Source organism: Pteropus alecto, unplaced genomic scaffold (genome assembly GCF_000325575.1).
Source record: "Pteropus alecto unplaced genomic scaffold, ASM32557v1 scaffold78, whole genome shotgun sequence".
Taxonomy (NCBI): Eukaryota; Metazoa; Chordata; class Mammalia; order Chiroptera; family Pteropodidae; genus Pteropus; species Pteropus alecto.
In genome coordinates, this window is record NW_006443124.1 from 16,436,678 (window position 1) to 16,447,310 (window position 10,633).

A 10,633-nucleotide genomic window follows, 5' to 3' on the forward strand; every position below is an offset into this window, starting at 1 on the left:
GGTTCCTGCTCTGCTCAAGCCCGGGAGGCCGCTGTTACGCAATGGAAATTACAAAAGCCCCGCCTTCCCGCTCTCGGGGCTCTCGGGGGTGGAGTTCGCCTCTGGCGGGTTTTTTGTTTACTTTTAAGCAGTAGCTTATCCTTTGTGATCCACTTCGAAATGATAAATGAGTTTTCCTTCTCAATCTTAAGAAAATTGCCCAGTAGCTGGGCAAATAATAAAAATGCTATTCAAAATCTTTTTAACTTTCAAATTTTGATACGGCCTAAAAAAGAGGCAAGTTCAATCGTCACTTCTTAATTGCAGAAACTTTCCTAACAAGATTTGGTAATCGAAGAGTTCATTTAGTTCTTAATCTGCCCAGGGAAGTTTACTTGCCTGTGTAGCTTTTTTTTTCCCCTCCCAGTACATAGGTTTCCTGAATAATTTCTACCAAAATGTCCTTGTTCTCTATTAGTGTAAGATTAGACTAATAAAGATTGATTTGGAAGAAATTACAGGTTTTGGAATGACACTTGTAGTATTGACTTACTATCTGAATTAAGCGTTGGTAACGGAAAACGACCTGTAAAACAAGAACCAAGTACACTGGAAGCCACCTTGCAAGGGGCAAGACTGGGTTTGGCTTCAGCTGTGGAACTTGGAGCATTTTAGCTTGGTAACATTGATCCCCTTTCAGGTGAGTATTGGACCTGCAATTTGGATTTGAAGGAGTTTTGTTGCTAGTAATGTATTAAAGATCAAAGGCCCCAGACCAAAACTTGAAACTATCCAGGAAATGCTTTAAAATAACAGGGTCCAGACTTAATTTGTTGAAAAGTTACAAATGATGTTAATGGAGATATTTGGATAGAAAGAACTTAGAGACAAATTCGTTAAGTAACTGCTTTGAATAATGGGTTTCATTGAAGGATTGGGACTATCATCTAGGGAGTAAAGTTTGATCTGGAGAGGCTAACTGCTTAATTAGTGCAGAGACCCTAGGAGTTGGTAACTGCTTGGTTCTGGCAGGCTTTGCTTTTGATCTGCTTTGTAGTGGGGGCATTGAATAGGCATTTCATCTGTATCACCCAGAGGTGGTTTTACGTATTAAATTCTGTATTAACGGTTGTTTTCTTTCCAGACTGCAAAATTCAAAATGGGGCTCAAGGTATTCGTTTCATCTACACCAGAGAAGGCAGACCGAGTGGCGAGGCTTTTGTTGAACTTGAATCAGAAGATGAAGTCAAATTGGCCCTGAAAAAAGACAGAGAAACTATGGGACACAGATATGTTGAAGGTTTGATTTATGTTGCCCTAGTAACAGTAAATAAATATTACATAGAACTCTATCTTACCCCTTCTGAATTTTAGGTATTTGACCGCATGGAAATGGTCATCTAAGGGAGTTTGTGGCAGCTCTTCCTAGATTATCTAAAGACCCAGGAAGTCTGAACTGTGTTCTCTAATTTTCCAAAATTGACTAATTCTAAGCACCTCTTTCAGTATTCAAGTCAAACAACGTTGAAATGGATTGGGTGTTGAAGCATACTGGTCCAAATAGTCCTGACACGGCCAATGATGGCTTTGTGCGCCTTAGAGGACTCCCCTTTGGATGTAGCAAGGAAGAAATTGTTCAGTTCTTCTCAGGTATGTAGGCGTGTTTGTTGCTGAGCAGTGAGTTCCGGCTAGCTTCCTAAAAGTTGAGTAGTTTAGATATTTAAAGAGGTTATGAGTATATATGTATATATATGCAGATGAACAAATGTTTTCTTCTTCCTGGAGACCTTCAAATAATTTAAGCCCATCTTAAAGGTGGAAATTAAGTACTTCCAAAATGCTAACTTTGCCTATATTTAGTATTGTAGTTCAGAGTAGATCTTTGAGGATTGTCCTCAACAGCTTAACTACTTTCTTCACAATGCTGTTCAGCAAAGTACTTCAAGTTAAAGGTAAGATCCCTTAACATTAGATTAGTACAAGTTAGGCGGTTGTAATTTATGGCAGGTGTCTGTGTTGTAAGACACAGTATCTCTAACTTTCTATGCAGAAAAACTCTTAAGGAAGCAACTGGTTTAGCCAGGGAATTATAAACTTAGAGTCAGCCTAAGAGTAGGTTAAATGTATAATTTTAGTATCTAAAATATAGAAAGTGTTTTGAAATTGTTCTGGGCCTAAAGTATTTGAATGTTTTTATGCTGAAGAGCTGATAAAATTGCATGTTTAGCAGAGTGTTAGATCATATCTTATACTATTGATATTTATGATGTGATAAATTGGAATTAAAAACAAGAAATCCTTTCATGGTATAGTGTAGTATGTATTAAAATTCTTTTAGATATGTATCAAGTCCTGTATTTTGCCAGAATTTTTGAAATCAAGTCTGTTTTGATTGTTTTGTCTAAATTGGTGAGAATTGAATGCTATCTGTCAACGTTAAATATGAACATAATTTCATATCTTCTAGGAAAGTGCTTTAAGCCCTTTTTGTAAGCTTGGGAATGTATCCACGGAAAGGATTTTTCATAGACGGAATTTCCAGAAGTGAATCATACTACTGTTAGAGCATAAGAGTGCATGATTGTGCTGTGTAGATCAGTTGTTTGTTGAAAGTTTAGATTGTATGTTTGTCAATGATATTACTTTAAGCATTGTTTCAATTTGTATATAAAATGTTTAAATGTGTAAATTTTTTTGTACTTGAAGTTCCACTAACTTAAACATTAAATTATAAAATAAGGTAAAAGGTGTGTTGAATTTAGTAAAACTGTTGTATTTAATGCTTGAAATTTTATTAAATCCTTGTATAATTCTCAACATTAAGTTGCATAGATAAGTGTTCATGATTGTTGAATTCTTAATGCATCCTGTGTCCGTCCAGCAAGTGTTTTCTTATATATCATACCATGGGATGTGTTAAGAATTAAGTTATACTTAGTAATAATGGAACTTCATATTACTGCAATGCATATTTAACGAGTACTTGTTGAAAACATACCGTTCACCTAAGTTAAAATTCTGGTTTATTTAAAGCTATAAGAAGAATCATTTCTGGGCTTGTGATGTTAATATTGCCCCCCTACTGGGGTTATTTGTCCTTGGGTTGAAGGGTTGGAAATCGTGCCAAATGGGATAACATTGCCGGTGGACTTCCAGGGGAGGAGTACGGGGGAGGCCTTCGTGCAGTTTGCTTCACAGGAAATAGCTGAAAAGGCTCTAAAGAAACACAAGGAAAGAATAGGGCACAGGTGGGGATGGATGGTTGGTTGGATTTGTCACTTTTCTTATGGTAAACAATTAAATCCATATTCTCTCTGCTTAGAAGGAAGAAATCTATTTCTAGTCCCAATTAATTGATGTTTGGCCACAGTTATCAAACTTTTCCTATGTCAAAGTCCCATAATGCATTTAGATTAAATTTTAGGTTTTGAAATTCTCAGTTAATTTGGTCTGCTTTACAATTTGTAAGGTTTCTAAATAACCCTAATCGATGTAGTTGAGAGACTATGGCTTTAAAAAAAATGTAATGCAAACCTGGCTTTAGCTGTAATAACACCCACCTAGTAAATTAATATTACCATAAGAAAATGTGATACTTTCTGATCTTGTTTTTAAAGTTGAAATGCAACAAACTTTTTCTTGCTGTATAAATATTCTGCATATGTATTAATAAGCATAGCTTTCAAGAAATTGTCACAAAAGGTTTTATTCTCTCTGCTTGTGACTATTTTTCATTGAAGCATGCGCTTACCTATGCTGATTCCTACTAAAAGCATAGGCTGGGGTATTGGCGAAAGGAAATGTGTAGTGTGGGCTTTAGAAGGTTGGTGGAGGCTGGCTTTTTAGCCCACTTGCTATACATGCTGCCAAAGGATTTAAGACACAGTTGAAAGTTGAGTGGAATTCTTTCCCTCCTAAGACAATTGACAGTAACTCCTCTCTTACCCCTAAGGTTGGGCTCTCTGCCTTAGAGGAGTGAGTTTTCTGTAAAGATTACATAAAATAATTGTACAATTGAGTGAATTTCTGGTCATTGCCTGTGCAAATAAGAAATCTGGCTTTAAATATTAGTCAGTTTCATGGCTATGACTACATTGTTTTCTTGTGTAATTAAATACCTGTATGATGTGAACTAATGTTTTTTCTCCCCTCCCCCTTCCCTTCCCTCGTGAACAATGCTTTAGGTATATCGAAATCTTTAAGAGCAGTCGAGCTGAAGTTAGAACTCACTATGACCCACCACGAAAGCTTATGGCCATGCAGCGGCCAGGTCCCTATGACAGGCCTGGGGCTGGCAGAGGGTATAACAGCATCGGCAGGGGAGCTGGCTTTGAAAGGATGAGGCGTGGTGCTTATGGTGGAGGTATGTGAGAATATGCAGGTGTCAGGAGAGTGGTTCTTTGTGTGTTTTCGTTTGATTGATTGTACTCTTTGTCTTTCAGGTTATGGAGGCTATGATGATTATAATGGCTATAATGATGGCTATGGATTTGGGTCAGATAGATTTGGAAGAGGTAAGGTAAGAATTGAATTTCTCAACTGAAGGATACTTACACACTTGTCCATCTAGACCTCAATTATTGTTTTTCAGGAATGTCTGACCACAGATACGGGGATGGTGGCTCTACTTTCCAGAGCACAACAGGACACTGTGTACACATGCGGGGATTACCTTACAGAGCTACTGAGAATGACATTTATAATGTAAGTGTAAGATGAACTCACAAGTTAGCTATTTCAGTATAGCAGTAAAAATTTAGTTCTTAGTCTGCTTAAGTGAAACTGTTAAAGTTTTTTGGTAACATTCGAAAGTTGACTGGATTCTCTGAAATACCTTGTATTTAGTTTTTTTCACCGCTCAACCCTGTGAGAGTACATATTGAAATTGGTCCTGATGGCAGAGTAACTGGTGAAGCAGATGTTGAGTTTGCAACTCATGAAGATGCTGTGGCAGCTATGTCGAAAGACAAAGCAAACATGCGTAAGTGATTTAAGTATCTTGGGGACTCAGGTGCGGTGGTTGTGTGACTAACATTTGTGATAGAGAAATAGGGTGTATGAAAAATTCACTGATAATAGGTGAGCTCTTGGATGTGTTAAAAAGTTTTAGGTTTTTAAAATTAGTGTGAAGGATTTATGAACATTGATTTAAAGTATATTCTTAATTAAAGCAATGTAGGGGAACCTTTAAAACGAAAGGCTAGTTTTTGAAAGCTGTATACGTAGCTCAAGTAAACTACTTGAGAGAAGCAGCTAGACTACTAGACTTTTTCCCAAAAGAGTATTTCAAGTTCACCAATCTACTTGTTTTAAGACCTTTGCTTGTTTTCTTTCACCAACACACTTTCAAACTTTTTTTCTCTCATTTCAGAACACAGATATGTAGAGCTCTTCTTGAATTCTACAGCAGGAGCAAGCGGTGGTGCTTACGGTAGCCAAATGCTAGGAGGCATGGGTTTGTGTAAATATCACTTTAGTGTCCTTTTTTTAAGCTAACCTTGTATACCTTTTCTCTCATTTCAGAACACAGATATGTAGAACTCTTCTTGAATTCTACAGCAGGAGCAAGCGGTGGTGCTTATGGTAGCCAAATGATGGGAGGCATGGGCTTGTGTAAATATCGTTAGTTTTTTTAAAAACCAAAACATTTATATCTATAAGTCGAATATGTAAGTTATTTAATGAGTTTAGCATAATTAAGGCAAAGGAAGTTTGGATTTGAATTTTATCTGGCTTAAATTCTTGTGAGTTACATAAAGCTTAGACTAGATAATTTTTAAGTAGTTTTGGGGGAGGGCGTTACAGAAAGAACCTAGTTGAATTGTCTGTAAAGTATAAGTCTAAAATTAATATTTAGTAAAGAGCACAGAATCGAAATAACAAATTTCTGGGTATAATTTGGTGGGCATAATCAGGTGTTCAGCGAGAACCCATGTATTGACATAGCCTTAATATATCATGGGGAACAACCCACTAAATCCAGTTAAGCAGTTTCATAAGGTCTCAAAATACCTCTATGGAATCGTGGATTTAGTCCTGCTGATGTATACCTTTGGCCATTTCCTTTAAAAATGTTTGACTAGTTCAAGTGATGACTAGAAAGAGAGAGTGGTTGTAGAAAATAGGTTGAGGGTTATAGTAAGGTCAAGAGTGGAAAATTATAGATTTTAGAGTTACAAGCCCGGTACCACCAGGTACCACATTACATAGGAAACAAGGGTTCTAATGTTCTCTTAACTTAACAGCAAACCAGTCCAGTTACGGTGGCCCGGCCAGCCAGCAGCTGAGTGGTGGCTATGGAGGTGGCTATGGTGGCCAGAGCAGCATGAGCGGATATGGTAAGTGTGTTTTTAATATACTTGGAATAAATTTTAGACGGGTTTCTTTAGTTGGGAATATGCAGGCTCCTTTTTTAGTGAAATTGGGTTGATAAAATGTATGCTTTTTGATTCTAATAGAATTTAATAGGTTAATTTTCAGAACCAATGATTGGGTGGGGGAAGTGTTTTATAAATTATGAATAGTCATTGTTACAACTCGGAATAAGGTTGAGCTAGAATGTATCTGCTTGCATTTATTTAAAACAGTAAACTTTTTCTTTAGCATTAAATCCATTTTAGATGGAGGGAGAATTTAAAATAATGGTGGTTGGGTTCAGGACTGTATTTAGTAGTTAACTTAGGATTGGTTTTATTTTTTCAATTGGTCTAAATGGTGATTTGGTATTATAGTCTTACCCTACAAAATCCTTTTGCAGACCAAGTTTTACAGGAAAACTCCAGTGATTTTCAATCAAACATTGCATAGGTAAATATTTTCTCAAAAAATATCAATTCCCCATAGCAAATACTGATATGTTTTGATAACATTTTCTGTAGCAGTCAATGGCTCTGACTTAACTCCATGGTGGCTGCCATTTTGGGTACAGTGAGTTGCCTTTAGCCCCACTTTGTCGTCTCACTTTCTGCCCACCATGAATAGGAAAAGCAAGAGACTGCCCCTGTGCTCCCTATTTATACATGCCATTTGATGGACACATTGTGAATGCTTATGGTAAATTATTTTTAAAATGCCTTGTTTTAGCTTTTAAAAACAAAGTAATTTTGCAATTTTTGAAAAACACTAGTTTTCCTTTAAACTTAATTTTCCATGTTGATCTTGAAGCGTCCGCTTAAATGATAGCACAAGTCTGACAAGTTGGTACTGCAGAGAAAAGGGGTTAATTGAGACTTGTTTGGAGTCGGGAGTCCCCTTTCCCAAACATGCTTCTCGCCACTTGGACAGCAGACGTTTGTACTCGTATACTTTTTAAATCTTTTTATTATGGAATGCTATATTTTTCTTGGCCTAACAATGTGAAACTTCTGACTTGTCAAATTGATCTCTTTGCAGGCAGCCAGGGAGCGGTGAGCAGCAGCTACTACAGCAGCGAGAGCCGTGCCTCGGTGGGGGTGAATGGGATGGGGGGGGTGTCTGGCGTGTCTAGTATGAGTGCTGGGTGGGGGATGTAACTGACCCCGATCACTGACTCTTGGGCAGCATTTTTTTAAAAGAAAAAAAAAACTTCAAGTTTAACAGTTTTGCAATACCAGCTTGTGATTTATGCTTACTCTCAGTGGAAATCAGGATTGTTTTAAAGACTTAAGGTTCAGTATTTTTGAACACAAACATTCATCTCGGATGTAATAGCTAAGTTGAGTAAACTAGAACTGTTAAACAATTTTTAGCTTTTCTCAAGTTAGTTCTATTGTAGGATGTACTTAAGCAGTAAGTGTATTTAGGTTTAAAGCAGTTGAATTATGTTAAATGTTGCTCTTACATCACATTACATTGAACACTGTTTGGGTGCATGTTGAATAAGACATGCTTTTTTTGTAAAACTATAGGAGCTGTGTCTACAATTAAAAGTGAAACATTTGGCATGTTTGTTAATTCTAGTTTCATTTAATAACTTCTAAGGCACGTAAGTTTAAGCTTTTTTTTTTTTAAGTTAATGGGGAAATTTGAGACGCAATACCAATACTTTAGGATTTTGGTCTTGGTGTTTGTATGAAATTCTGAGGCCTTGATTTAAATCTTTACATTGTATTGTGATTTCCTTTTAGGTGTATTGCGCTAAGTGAAACTTGTCAAATAAACCTTTTAAAAATTGCACTTTGTCTTGTCTGTGCTTCAGTGTCACGTGGACTGTTTCTTGGTGCTCTATTCCTGCCTAGGGCATAGGTGACAGTGGCCCACGTGTCTGGCTGTGGCAGAGAGGCCGGCAGTTGAGGCTGTTGTAGATGTCTTCAGACTTCCCTCCGGTACGACTGAAGGTAAACAGCACTGGGGCCATGTGGAAGAGGCCGGGTGTCTGGTCTGGCTGCACAGGCCACAGTCTCTATACAGCCTTTGACTTGCTAAGTACTTGCACAAAGCAGAGGTGGAAGTTCCCTCACTGCATGCTCTGCATGTCCATGGAGGCCTCCAGGCATGACTGAGGAGGAGGTGCCAGAGGCAAGGGGTGGTGGGAGCCACCCTTCCCATTCGCATGGCATTTTGTTTATATGAGGCCTCTTTTAGGAGCCAGCTCATAGAAGCCTTTCAAGTTGAGGTTTGAATAATATTCTTAAATATCACGTCCACTTAAATTCATTTCTTATAAAGTTTTTAAGGTAAACTACTATGCGTTTGAGAGTAAAAGTGACTAGTTTAAATCAGTAATAGAGATCTATTTGTTTTGGCAGATTAAAACTCACATTTGACATTTGCTGGGAAATAACGCTGGCGTTAGGAAGTTGAAGGTGTAGTTGCAGAAAGCCCTTCAGTAGCTAGTTAAACTGCAGTTGGGAAGCTGCCATTCATTCCTCCACTCGAGGTAGCTGTACTGAGAGTAGAATCTGGAATTTGAGCTGCAGATACAGATAGGCCTGGACTGTTTGAAGTTCCATGTGTACATCTTACTGCTGTGATGGTGCCAAAGCGCTGCTTTCTGGGTGAGATTAATGGGAGCTGTATGATTACAGAGGCCCTGCAGACACTTACCTGTGCGTGCCCCCTGCTGGTGAGCACTGCTCTACACTGTCGGCTCTGGCTACAGAGCAGGTGGTACTTGGAGTGCACCATGCTGCTTCTCCAGCAGGTTGAAAGTAATTTTCAAGAGCACAGTGTGAATGTGGTGGTGAGCTACATGGTAGTGGTACTGCACCCCTGCCCCCCCGCTAGATCTTGGCCGAGTTACTCATCTGGATTGGAGGTGCCTGGTGTTAGCAGGTTCAGGGATCCCTTCTGAATCCTTCAAGTAACTTATTCTATATAAGGGACATTTTTGTTGGAAAACATGGAAGAGAAGAACTAGTAAGGCTGATGAGCTAATTCAGAACCATTTAGGTTTTGAAAAGCAGCTTAGAAACCTCGTGCTCTATGGACCAGCATCTCTACCTGTGAGTATGTTAGAAATGACTGGATTCTTCCCTCTTACCTGCATTTTAATACAAAGCTCCCTCTCTGCCCCCAGGTAACCAACTTAAACTTGAGAAGCACTGCCTTAGACCAACTGTCCCTCTGGGAAAGGGGGGTTAGGGAGGTTACCAGACTAGAATATTTGATGTCTGAGTAGAAAGTTTCCTCCTATGCAGTCAAATATTGGCAACTTTCACAAAGACTGCAAGAAATGCTTGTTGGACATTTGGGGATGGGGTAGGAGGTGAAGTTGGGAGAAAATGGGTGTGATAGAGGGAAGAGCAGTATGGCAGGTGATGGGGACGTCATACTGAGCTGTCAGAACAGCCAGAAGTAGGAAGGTGTCACTTTGCTTTTGTATGTACAGATGAGAGCTAAGGTGCAGAAGTGACTTGCTTAAGGGAACCCCCCAGGAAGCTGGAGTCCAAATGGAGTGCCTTGAAGACATAGGTGTATCTGATGCCAGATGGGTTGGGGTCGTGTACCAGTATGTAAATTATTTGGGAAAAATTGGGCCCCCTTGCAGCCCCCACCAGGGTTAGAAAACCTGCAGCTTGCAGGGCACGTGGCTTTGGAGCATGGATTGGGGAGGCTGGCTGCACCAGATCTTGGTAGCTAATCTCAGGGGACTGCCTGTGTCTCCTGTGTCCAGGGGAGAGCAGCAGGTGGGGAACCTGAGCCTTCTGTAGGGAGTGCCTGCCCGAGAAGGAAGAGGCCAGAGGACTGGTGGGAGGTAGGGATGGGTGGTGGGTTAGGGGTGAGTCCACTGAAGGGTAGACAAGGGCGGGTAGACTGATGAGTCTGGACAGCATCTCATTTCGGTTTTTTAAACTGAACATCCAGGGCTATCGACTCCCGTCTGGCAGTGAGCATGTGCTCAGGTGGGGCTCCAGATGGAGAAGGCTCTGAGCCAGTTTTTAGTTCACAGAGAACACCTGTCCTAGCACTGCTTCTGAAATACAAACCACAGGTGCTTCCCCATAGGCATCCCCATCTGTCATCTATTACCAGTTCCCTAGTAGGTAAGGGGACAATTTTTGAGCTTCAGTGATAGGTTTAAGGTTACTTTCCCTGTGCCTGTTGAACATAATGGCCCAACTTGTCATTGGCTCACCTGGGCAGAGTATAACCTGTACCCCAGAACTCGCAGGCTCCTAGATTGCTCTGAGGTGTCCTCTAACACTGTGAAGTTAATGCAAGCTCTGACATTTTC

At 39.6% G+C, this 10,633-nt stretch overlaps 1 protein-coding gene across 6 annotated transcripts in view; it reads left to right on the top strand.

Moving 5' to 3' along the window:
- HNRNPH1 (heterogeneous nuclear ribonucleoprotein H1) overlaps positions 1 to 8,133 on the top strand; it is a 9,025-nt gene extending 892 nt beyond the window's left edge. The window contains exons 3-14 of one of the 6 annotated variants that reach the window (XM_006923251.3): positions 1,124 to 1,279; positions 1,486 to 1,629; positions 3,089 to 3,227; positions 4,164 to 4,342; positions 4,422 to 4,493; positions 4,550 to 4,683; positions 4,825 to 4,960; positions 5,351 to 5,410; positions 5,503 to 5,592; positions 6,225 to 6,317; positions 6,737 to 6,786; positions 7,372 to 8,133. In XM_006923251.3, the coding sequence (XP_006923313.1) occupies positions 1,124 to 1,279; positions 1,486 to 1,629; positions 3,089 to 3,227; positions 4,164 to 4,342; positions 4,422 to 4,493; positions 4,550 to 4,683; positions 4,825 to 4,960; positions 5,351 to 5,410; positions 5,503 to 5,592; positions 6,225 to 6,317; positions 6,737 to 6,786 (1,253 nt within the window). In that variant the 3' untranslated portion in view covers positions 7,372 to 8,133. Of the gene's footprint in view, positions 1 to 1,123; positions 1,280 to 1,485; positions 1,630 to 3,088; positions 3,228 to 4,163; positions 4,343 to 4,421; positions 4,494 to 4,549; positions 4,684 to 4,824; positions 4,961 to 5,350; positions 5,441 to 5,502; positions 5,593 to 6,224; positions 6,318 to 6,736; positions 6,787 to 7,371 lie in introns of all 6 variants that reach the window. The other 5 variants (XM_025040734.1, XM_025040735.1, XM_015598104.2 and 2 more) reach the window with 5 other exon arrangements.
- The last annotated feature ends 2,500 nt before the right edge of the window (positions 8,134 to 10,633 follow it).